The 11758-nt window shown below is 43.9% G+C and overlaps 2 protein-coding genes across 2 annotated transcripts in view; both read left to right on the top strand.

The window, feature by feature from the left end:
* The window catches only part of MMAA (methylmalonic aciduria (cobalamin deficiency) cblA type), a 38988-nt gene extending 28806 nt beyond the window's left edge, over nt 1-10182 (top strand). Inside the window, exon 8 of the mRNA XM_015558893.1 lies at nt 10171-10182. The gene's annotated coding sequence lies outside the window, so the exon portion shown is untranslated. The remainder of the gene's footprint in view (nt 1-10170) is intronic.
* The window catches only part of LOC102761648 (chromosome unknown open reading frame, human C4orf51), an 18512-nt gene continuing 10631 nt past the window's right edge, over nt 3878-11758 (top strand). The window contains exons 1-2 of the mRNA XM_015558894.1: nt 3878-4110; nt 7250-7326. Of these exons, the coding sequence (XP_015414380.1) occupies nt 3878-4110; nt 7250-7326 (310 nt within the window). The remainder of the gene's footprint in view (nt 4111-7249; nt 7327-11758) is intronic.

Here is an 11758-nt window from a genome sequence, read left to right as displayed (position 1 = left end):
AGAGTGGGGGTGGCGGGAGCATCTCCTGCTTCCTCAGCAGCTCTAAAGATGTCCAACTGCAGCTTAGGTCTGCTTTCCACTGGCAAGTGGACATCCTGCGAGGGCTCGAGGGCTGCCAGAGGGATGTCTGATTGCCAGCTTAGGCCCAATCTTCTGAGCAACAGGCCAGCAAGTGGTCATCCCCCAAGAGGTCCCAGACTGCAAGAAGGCACAACCCGCCCCCACCCCCCTGCCCCAGTGCACAAATTTTTGTGCACCGGGCCTCTAGTATTACTATAGTTGTCAGACACGAACAGTTATGGACTGTAACACATTCTGTATGCTCATTCAGCTGTTGGCCACACTTACCCAAATATCAGAATTTGGCACCTTATGAAGGAGACAGATTCTTGCTGGGGTGGAAGCGTCAGCTTTGTGTGGGATCTTTCTTCTCAAGGGAATTTTGCTTTCCCTGGACTTTGTTTTCTTGCTAGGTTTTACCTTAGAATGGCATGGGGAAGTTTCTGCCTCCACAGCTTACAGCCTGAACTGTCTAGTCTGTGGTGATAGAAATTAAAATAGTGGTTGTGTGTGTGTGTGTGTGTGGACATGCTGTTTTGATTGGAAAGGGACCAGAATGATACACCTGGGTAGTAGTTACATGGATGTACACACATGTTATCAGTGTACTTTACTGTTTGATGTTACGTCTCAGTTAAAAAAAAATACTGCTTGATCCAACCTCTTGCCAGGCTGTCAGTGGTTGGGGCTAGAGATCTGGTCAAGACCTAGTAAGTTCCACAGATGGCACACCAGCCCTTGTCCTAACGGTAGAGACCTCTAGCTTTTTCAATTTGTGGACTGATCTATAGAACAGCAACACCCCAAGATGCTCCCCAGCCCACAAAAGGGGTGTGTGGTCCAGTAAGAGGCCACTATCTAGGCCCCTTCAAAAGACTGACAGTGAACATTGAAATAGTAAAGGCTGCAAGTCCTACAGCAAAGAAACATGTGTATCCCAGCTGTCTGAAACTTAACCCTGACATTCTTTTAATTATTATCTATTAACACCTTATTAGAATAATTGCCTTGTGTTTAGACAGAAGCCTGGTCAAGGCCCGCCCCCTCCTCCCAAACAGGTGATATGTACGCCACCTGCTGGTTTTATTGGGTATGAGGTCACTCACTCTGGAAGCTTCTATTTTCACTAAATGTACTCACAATCCAGAGTTCATTGTGAAGGTGCTCTTGATTAGAGTTTTTCACATTTCACATTCAGGGACTGAGCAACATAACTTGCCATATTCAGTTACAAAAGGAAGTTTTTAGTGCAAGCTCTTAACCTGGAAGTCAGACCACATGAATCTGCACTGAATACCAGTGTCCAAGACAAGGAAGTGAGCATTTGATTAAATGAGAGCCAAGAATGAGTGCAAAGGCCTTCAGAATTCTTGGATGTTCTAGAGTAAATACCTATGATATACTTACAAAGGCCTTTACAATTCTAGGACATTCTAAAGTAAATACCTATGAAAATAAATTTAATTAGTCTGTTCTATTTATTCTCTAATTTGAAGTCTAAGTTATTTTAACAGACTTGTTCAATATCTAATAGACTGATGAGCTAAGCTATAATTCCATCTACACCCAATATTAGACATTGTCACTTAAATTGTTACATTTTACTACTCTTGATCCTTGAGGTTATAATTGTTTAAATTATATTGTAATTGATTTGGGGAGAAGAAATAAAAGTACTATATAGGACCAGAAATGTGGTAAGTTATGGTAAAGTAGAATTATTTGTTTTGTAAAGAGCTTATACTACATATTCTTAAAGACTACCTCACAATATAAGAAGAAAGTTTTAAAATATTTTCTACAAATAATCTTACACAATGTGTTCTATTTTCCTGTATCAAAACAATATATATCACTAGCAGAGATTTCTTTAAAACCATCGTTTTGCCCCAATGGCTAAAGGTTTAAGCACATAAGCAGTTGCTACCTGACACTGAGTGGGCCAAAGAGAGAGGTCAGTCAATTTCCCCCTCTTCCACTCTTCACTTCATCTCGTCACATCTAGATTCCTCCAAGAGATCTCTAAAGAAATCCCTGCCTTTAACTCCATGAGCAAGGGCAGCTGGGTGTGCCAATACCTACCTACTAGGGCTGTGGTCGGCAAACTGCGGCTTGCAAGCCACGTGCGGCTCTTTGGCCTCTTGAGTGTGGCTCTTCCACAAAATACCACGTGCAGGCGCGCGTACAGTGTGATTGAAACTTCGTGGCCCATGTGCAGAAGTCGGTTTTTAGCCTGGGGCGAGTCTATTTTGAAGAAGTACTGTTGATATTTGGCTCTGTTGAATAATGAGTTTGCCAACCACTGTACTAGGGCAAAGGTGCCATGGTCCAAACCTCAAAGTTAAGGAAATAAATTCCTATTTTTAAAAAATTTTTACACAATAAAGTGCATCCATTTTATTTTATTTTATTATATTTTTATTGATTTCAGAGAGGAAGGGAGAGGGAGAGAGAGATAGAAACATCAATGATGAGAGAGAATCATTCATTGATCAGCTACCTCCTGCACGCCCCACACTGGGGATTCAGCCCGCAACTCCGGCTTGTGCCCTTGACCGGAATCAAACCCAGGACCCTTTAGTCCACAGGTTGATGCTCTATCCACTGAACCAAACCGGTAGGGCCCTAATTTTAAATACTAGCAAATATTTGCAAATAATGCTATTCTCAACGAAACATGCCCTTTGGTGTGTCAGTCTTGCTGTGAAAGGCTGTTTAGATTCAGCTCCTGGAGCAGTATTCCTCGTATTCAGAGATCAGTTGCATCAGAACGTGTAACAATATAAATACGCTGGTGTCCGGGCTTTTCCTCAGACCTGTGGTTTGTGAAAGTAGGGCTCAGTCCTCTGCATGTCTAACGGGCCCCAGACAGAGGTGCTGATGCAATCCCCTGCGGAGATTCTTTGTTCTTAGTGCTGATGATGGATCCGCTCAGAGTGGCTGATAGCGGTGAGGCACGACATCTGTACTTATAAGAATTCCACAGGTTACGTGAATAAGTGCAAGGGTTGAGAACTGCTCCAAGAGATGGTTAAAGAAGGGAGGAACTGTTTGCCAATGGGTTGTTTGTGAATGTGGAGAAAGACAGGCAAACATATTAACCAAATTTAGAGTAATTATTCGTGATGGATGCAGGAAATCATTCATGTGAATAAAAGATTGAATGCCATGACCTCTCAACCTCAAAAAGGTTCACAGTGACATTTCAGTGACCTGAATTCTTAACCCTGGCTGCTCTTTAGAAGCCTCCGGGAGTGAGCTGTTAAAAAATACCAACGCCTGGGTCCTACTCCAGACCAATTAGATCAGAATCTTCAGGGGTGGGAAGAGGTGAGGCCTGAGCTGCCGCTTATCTTAACATTTCCTGGGGCGACCTTGCGTGCAGCCAGCCTAAGCACCATCGCTCTGTGACATCAGCAGTTTGAATCACCTGCTATTGTTACATCACAAGCAGTTCAGTTTCGCTTCCAGACCCGTTAGAAGAAATGAATGCTTGGCACTGTCCTATGATCTCTTGTTCCCACCTCTTAAACCACCGTCTTTAAGATTTACTGTTCTATTTATAAAAGCAGTTGCCACCTGCTTTCTTGCCATACTGTGTAGCAATATATTGCTTAGAAGAACAAAGGCCAGAAAGTTAAATAACTTACAAATTTGCTAGTTAAAATTGGGGGGCATGAGGGCAGGCGTGCCTGTGGAATCTGTTGCTTGGCAACTTTTGGCGAGCCCAGTCAATTACTTCTTGCCACTAAAAGGAAATTAACTCCTCATTATGCAGAGGGCTTGAGAAGTCACCCAGAGCAGGCCGTCCATAGTCATGTCGCACTTTCTCTACTTGACTCCACAAATTCTTCTGCCCTTTAGTCCTCTTACTTCTCAGGAGTTTGATCTGATCCGACGCCAGGCTGGGGCATCTTGGCAGAATGAAACGAGATGGTCAGATTCTTCTCTGACAACCTACAAGGGCAGCTACCGGAGGAAAGAACTGGATAAATCCACAAGCAGCCAATTTTGTTTGGAAGCGGGAAAGCAGAGGCCTGAGTGTCGCCAGTAAGATTTCTTTGTAATTTGCACCTGAATATGTCACTATAATAGGCAAGAATGCTATCTGAGAAAGAGGGTATTGTAAACCCGGGAGAAACTACTGCGTATTTTCCTGCTATAAATGTCAGTGGGAAGAAGAGCCTAAATGTCAGTTATCAGCTGAAAGTATGATTGTCTTTAGCTTAGTGCTTGTAAAATTAGAACTATGTACTCTTGAAAACATGAAAATAGAAGTATTTTATTAAACTGTAGATATTTGGTGTTCTCTGCTCAGCAAAGTGGTGCTTAGTTTGACCACTTTTAGCTGAAAAATTCCCCCAGAGCAGGAAGAAAGTTGACTAATCCTCCTTTGCTCTCCATTTCCTAATGTCTATCAATAATTGCAGTGTTGAGGGCCCGAAACACAGTTTCCAAATGTTTGCTATAAGTCAAGCCCTATGTTGAGGCCCACCAAAAAAAAAAAAAGGTATTTTCAGTTTAATATGGTAACTGAAACCACAGAGCTAAGTAATCAGCACAGGGAGGGAGATGCTATCAGTGAGGGGCAGTTGTGAGAAAGATCTCAGTGAAGCAGGTTTTGGCTGAGCTGGTCTGGAAAGTGGGGGAACCACCCTGCCGGAGGGAGGGTGTACAGAGGGAACGGAGTGTTTAGTCCCCAATATAATCAGGGAGCTGCAGGAAACGTACATGGAGATGTGGGAAAACACGAGGACTCACGATGAAAGATGTGTCCCTCTGTGTGTTACTTGTCAACTATCTTGTCCAAATTCTGGAAGTCTATTTGAAAAATCAATTGGCTTATTGGCTCTGACTTGAGATGTGAGGACTCACTCAACTAAGACCCTAATAAATATTAGTTATATTGCCTTCCAGGGCTCTTCAAATGATCAAAGCAATGCTTAAAGCTCAGATGTCTCAGAAAGGCTTTCCGACTGGGGGCCTTGTCTGGCTTATTCCACAGTCTCTGCATCTCTAATAGCTCTCAAGTATGTTGATACTTCAATTAATTTGGGAAGCACCTTGGCTAATTCTGTGAATTTCAAGGCATCTCTTGGCCAGATCGAGGAATCTTTCCAGTACTGCTGTGGTCCACTCTGAAAACAAATAGTTTGAAACCTGCTATCAGAGTAGGCAAGAGTTAATAAATAGAAAAAATGCAGAAGTAGCTACTGAAAATGTACAGAACTTGGAACTTCTTTCTTATTGAGATCATTATGTGAATCATTCCAACCAAGGTGCCCTGTGACATTGCAAACCACAAAGAACACAAGCTTGCAAGGTTCACCTGTTTTTTGGAACCTCAGAAATGTAAATACATCCTTTGCAGAATGGCTGCTTATTCTGTTACAGGCTAAGCCACAGCAAGGGTTATGAATGAAGATGGAGGGTAGATTCAGCTCATTTGGAAAGTGCTGGTTATAGTTTAAATTTGCTTTTAAAAAAAATCTTTCTCTTGGTTAATTTTAGCCCCAAAGACAAATGTCTTGAGTTAGGAGCAAAAGCTGTTTGATTAAAATTTGGGAAAGCCATTAAGAGACATTTTTACTCTGCTATAAAATCAGATGGTCCAAGGGGGATTACTGAATAAAATATGAAGTGACTGATCATTTAAAATGTCAGGTCAGGAACATGTTGAAGTATATAAAACATAATTTTTTTTTCATCACATACATTGGATACCCATATTGTGCAAGGTGGTCAGGAGCAAAGGTGGTCATTTGGTTCTGAACCAGTTTTAACAACAAATATGTAAAATTCATAACCACGCAGGGGAAAAAAAGCTCCTGCTTTTTGGGAGCATGCAAGTGAGTGTGGTACAAAACTTACACTACTATGGAATATTGGTATCAATTCCAGTTGTCTGCCGAGGTTAAAATAAGGGGAAAGTTGCATTTTGGAATTCCTAAGACAAAAGTGTGGCACAAGGCTCAATTTTTAGGCCTTGATGCTCTGTTTATTTATTAAATTATTCATGTATTCATTCATTAATCAAATATTCTTTAAGATCCTACTTTGTGTAGGGCCTTTTAGGCTAGATGCTGGGGCTGGGGCTGGGGCTGTGATGAAAACATCCGTGGGCCTTCTCTTCATGGAGCTACAGTCTGGTGAGGGAGCAGCCACCTGTAAACAAGCCGTCTGTGCTTTGAAGGAAAGGAATGGGGAAGTTGGTTAAAAAAAGAAGATGGGTGGCAATTTCTCACAAAACTAAGCACAGTCGCACTATAAGACCTGGCAGTCACTTTCTTCGGTATTTACTTCACTGATTTGTAAATTTCTGTCTGCACAAAACCCTACACATGCATGTTTATAGAACCTTGGAAACATGATGCTAACTGAAAGAACCAGACACAGAAGACAAATACCGCATGATTCTATTTGTAGGAGGGACCTGGAGGAGGCAAATACCCATAGACAGAAAGTAGAATACAGGTCACCAGGGGCTGGTGGGGAGGAGGGAATGGGAAATTATTATTCAAGGGGCACAGAGTTTCTGTTGAGGACGATGAACAAGTTCTGGAGATGATAGTAGTAATGGTTGCACAACACTGTGAATGTGTTTAATGCCACTACATTGCACATTTAAAGGTGGCTAAAATGGTAAATTTTATGTTATGTCCCTTTTATAATACCTTGGGAAGGACAGGACTTCCAGAATGCAATCCTCTATAAAAGCAGAAAAATTCTGGAAAAAATATTGTCAAAATCACCTCTTTCAAAATTAACCAAAGGTGTGCAGCCATCCGAGGAGTGTTTTCCAGGAAATCTGCAAAGCTTTGGTAAGCACAGCAGGGTTTTTGGCATAGAAACTTGGCCACTCTCACCCCCTTGATCGTTCTTGAGAATAATGGTTCCGACACATGTTTGATCATGAGAATGATCCATTTTGTTGAAAATGATGATTTTTAAGCTACTCCCCTTAGAAAGTCTGATTATGAGGCACCAGTGAACCTGTGTAACGAAAGTCGAACTTGGGTTGACTTAAGGGGCGTGCAGGATTATGGTTGGGAGTGTGGAAAGGGGAAGAGAGGAAGCAAAAGTTTCAGAAATTAAATGAAAAGATGAGCAGAGATCCCTCTGAAGTCCATAGGCTGTGACTTCTAAGTCCATAAACTTACAACTTGTTTCTTCTGTTTGCTTTCTTCAGGATGTCATCGCCAAAGGCCTCTGCCCACAGCCCCACCCTCTGCAGGGCTGTTCCCCAAGACACTGCAGGTGATAAAGGTAGGTGCAGCAATCAGTCTGAGCAGACCCCTGGGCAGGGCTGCCCTCATTGTAATTTCTAGGTTCTTGATTTGAGTCCATATGGTTTCCATTGGCTGACGACAGACAAGGTGTCTTCAGAAGGAAAACGAACGTATTCTAGTCTGGGTCTGTCACTCTTAAAAATGACAGTCACTTTAGGGAAACCTTTTCCTCCTCCAATTAGTCCCCAAATGTAACTGGGCCAGAGCATGGAGCACTAGGTAATGTAATCTGAGCTTTCCTGGGTGCATCAAAGAACAAAAGGAGAAACCAAAGCTATAAACCACCAGCTAGTAAATGGTATTTGCTCACCTATAACCACCTCCACCCTGTTTTAGTTAAATTAGGGTAACGCTGGCTGCTATAATAGATAAACCTCCAAATTCCAGGGACTAAAACAAGAAAATATATTCTTTAATTAAAGGCAAATATGGGGGTTTGGCAGGCAGATCTTCCACGTGGTGGTTTAAGGGTACAGACTTCATTCATCTTGGAGTTCCACCATCTCCTGGGACCCCAGAGTCCTTTGACTCTAGCTGGCAGGTGGAAATGGCATGCATCTCTCACACTCATATTCCAATGGGAGAAGTAGTCACCGGGCTCCATCTAGATGCCGAGGAGTTCAGAAATGGATTCCTCCTGGGGCAGCACCTCCTGGTACCAGCCACATACACTGCAAAGAAATAGCTGGCCATCCTGCTGCACATTCTGATTCTGAGGAAGCAACAATAGGCTTTTCTCATATAACTTCCATCTCAGGGTTAAATCTTTGAAGGTTTAATAAGACTAATGTCATTTCAAATGAGAATTGTGTAGCACTTTAGGAAACTTTCTGGAAATACCTTTTTGTTGTCGTATTTAAAGCTTGAAGAGGTATGTGTGTTGGGAGGGGTGTGAGAGGTGAAAAGAGCTACCCTGCAGCCCTATGGGGTTTTCTCCAGTAATGGAGATAAAGGTTTATAACGGCTGCCTGGGATGATCATTGTTCTGCTGGCTTTCCTAATGAAATTGGACTTTTAGGGGACTAGCATGTTTGAGATGGGTTTTATGCATTCCTCTGTGGTTTGTTGAGGCAAAAGGACAGGACAGCTAACCATTTGTGCAGTTGTTAAAATCAGGAAAGACTTACTTTCTCCCCTCTGCAGTAATGAACATAAAATTGAAACACACTACTTCGTTGAGAGACAAGACTGAGCTGGGGACCAGGAAATTAAACAGCCTGGTCACATCATTCATTGTAAGCTAAGGTGACAGCGCATCTGATCTGAGTAGCACCAAGTACAATCCTATTACATTTATATTCTATTTGTGCCCTTCAGAATTCTGATTAACCCGCTGATCACCTGTGCCCTGGGGGAACTGAGAGCCAGCAGTCCCACAGTCAGATGGGGGAAGGGAGGGGAGTATTTCAAGGGTAGTAACATGAGCAGCCAAAGCAATAATTTACCTCTATGTGACAGGTATGACTTTGTTTTCCTATCCTCTCCTGTTTTTATGGTGAAGTGTTGGTAGGAGGAAATGACGTAAGTGTATATATTCATAATGATGACTTCTTAATAGATTTCTCCCAGATCGCTTTTTTCACTCTCTTCAAGTGGTCATTTTGATTTACATGATAGCTACAGCAGGTCCTCAGATAATGTGTCGGTCAATGTCGTTTCCTGATAACGTTGATGAGATGCTGTAGGAACTTCCTCTTGCTTATATGAATCCGCCTCCAGCAAAATTGGTTTTGTTATACATCGTTTCACTTAAAGGTTCAGAACCGCTATCCACAGAGTTAAGTGAGGACTTACTGTACTCGTTTCATTAAGAGGTGACAGTGTATCAAGGCAGAATTATGTCATTTGGCCAAAAGGTAACTTCTCCTGTGCTTCTTTTGTATTTTTTCTTTCTTTTCTAAAAAACATTTTTATTGATTTCAGAGAGGAAGGGAAAGGGAGAGAGTGATAGAAACATCAATGATGAGAGAGAATCATTATTGGTTGCCTCTTGCATGCCCACTACTGAGGGCCGAGCCCACAACCCGGGCATGTGCCCTGACCAGGAATCGAACCATGACCTCCTGGTTCATAGGTCAATGCTCAACCACCGAGCCACACTGGCTGGGCTCCTTGTCCTTCTTTTCAGTTTTCATTGTTTAATGTTTGGATGATCAACTTTAATCTAATGAAAGGAGTTAAAGCATGAAACCACGTATCAAATTATCAACACAGGCCAACTTTATAAATATGCTAACCACTGGTGGAAAGTGGTCTGTTGATGGTCTCTTTGTAGAAATGTATCTATTCATATGAATATGCAAATCAGATGGGCAGGGCTTATGTTTGATTCTCCAGGTTATCATAGCAAAAAAGTTCTCAAATTCCTTCTCACAACTGCCTTCCAGACAATTAGTAGTATTTGTTCTGCCCACCTGAAGGTGGCTTTCCTTTTGCATTCCATCAACTTCTTTCCAATTTTTTTATTTGGCTATGGCTTTCCCCTCCTATGGCCCCAGCATATGCTCATCTCTTATATTTAAAGAATGAAGCAATAGCTAATAACTATAAAAGCCAAGTGTCGTAAAACTGCAGTACAACAGAAATTGATACACCATTCAACTTTGCATTTACACTCTGCAAAAATAGATTCTAGCAAGTTTTGTTCACTCCTAAAGTTTCTCTCCAGCAGAAGCCATTTATGAGGAGCATGGCTCAATGCAGGCTGGCAGAGCGGGGCAGCACTCACTGGCCGCCCCTGTCTCTTCTCTTGTTCTTAGTGCTATCCCTGTGTCCCACGCCTGCACCCCTCTAAGACAAGCCCAAGTTACCCTTGCAAAAGGCTACACGGGCCTCTTTATTCTTGCTGGCCCAGGAGATGTAATAAGTGCCAGGGAAGAGATTTGAAATTGTACGACCGCATCAAAGCCCAGGTGTGACCATATGTGTAAAATCTCCTTGGGAGAGTCCCTGATGACAGGTAACACATTCCAAGGGTCTGAAGCGGCGCCCGGGCACTGTTTTTGTTGTTTGTTTTCTTTTGTTTTTGTTTTGGCATATACCCTTTTACAAGGGTGACAGTGCACAGGAGAATATGGGCGAGAACCAAATCATATTCCAGAAGGCGACATCGATATGGTTTGTCATGTTACTTCAAGAGCGTTTGTGTCCATTTTTAACACCCCTTTCCTTCCCTCCCTCTATCCCCACTTTTTATTTCTCTGTCAAGCCTTCTCGAACCTCGAAAGACTTCTAAAAGCAAAAGAGCTCGCCAGACTGCCCACCAATTATGCCCTCACACGGTGGGGGGTGGGGTGGGGGGGGGAGCTTAAAGCCTAAACAAGCCGAGGTGGCTTCTGTTTCCCGTTGCACTTGCCATCAGCCCTTTTCCTCACCAAGGCCTTTCAGGTCCGTCATGGCTGTGCCCCTGCCTCTCTTCCCAGGGCCATGCTGTGCCTTTCCTCCCTTCGGCTCACTCTCTTCCAGGTGCCTCGGCTTCTTTTCATAACCTGAAACTGAAGCCTAAACGTGGGGCCACCACGAAGACTCACCTCCCCCGCAGAGACCAGGGCAGACCCCGGAATGGACGCTCCCCCTCACACAGAAACCTAGCTCTCATCCGTGTGTGTGTGTGTGTGTGTGTGTGTGTGTGTGTGTGTGTGTGTGAGAGAGAGAGAGAGAGAGAGAGAGAGAGAGAGAGAGAGAGAGAGACTCCACAGGGTCCTGCCTCTGTCAACTGAGTTGTTTCTCCCCTGAGGCTCCACACTCCCACTCCCACCATATGCCCGGGACAGGGACGTTCTTGCCCTTTCTCCACCACCTCCCACGCCCGTTGCCTGGTGGGGACTGACTACCACCTCCCTCTGTCCAGGCCCTTCTGGTGAGGGCAGAAGAGGACTTTTTGGGCTTTGGCATGTGTGTCTTCGCTGTCTGTTCCCGGGGCCACACTGGTTTGCCTTCCACTGCTCACAGAGGGAAGCTGCCCCTTGGGATGGCTGTGGACGAGGAGGGCCCGGTGGGCCGGGTGCCCTCACTGGAACGTGCCCTCATCCCTCCCCTTCCCACCCCTTCCTCTTACCCTCACCGTGGAACTTGACAAGCGTGGTGGCCGGCCAGGGCATGCAGTAGGGGAACGAGGTGATTTAGAACAAGCCTTACTCGCCCTGGGGTTCCCACATTCACTGCTGGTGTGGGGGCTGTCACAGCAGAGGGACCTTCGGATGCTGGCTTTAGTTTGTTTTCAGGCTAATTTGCATGCCTTGCTGTGGGAAGTGCATACATTTCTTTTAAACTACAGAAAAAAAATAAAGCTCCCATTGGCCACCAGGAAATCTAGAAAGCCTGGTAAGCAGTTTGCCTGGACTGAGGTCCTCACCCCGTTAAAATGACAGATATGCTGGGTGACTGCCAGCAGGCTCTGGAGAATTCCT

Source organism: Myotis davidii, unplaced genomic scaffold, assembly GCF_000327345.1.
Source record: "Myotis davidii unplaced genomic scaffold, ASM32734v1 scaffold151, whole genome shotgun sequence".
Classification (NCBI taxonomy): Eukaryota; Metazoa; Chordata; class Mammalia; order Chiroptera; family Vespertilionidae; genus Myotis; species Myotis davidii.
This window is presented reverse-complemented; position numbering and strand designations above follow the sequence as displayed.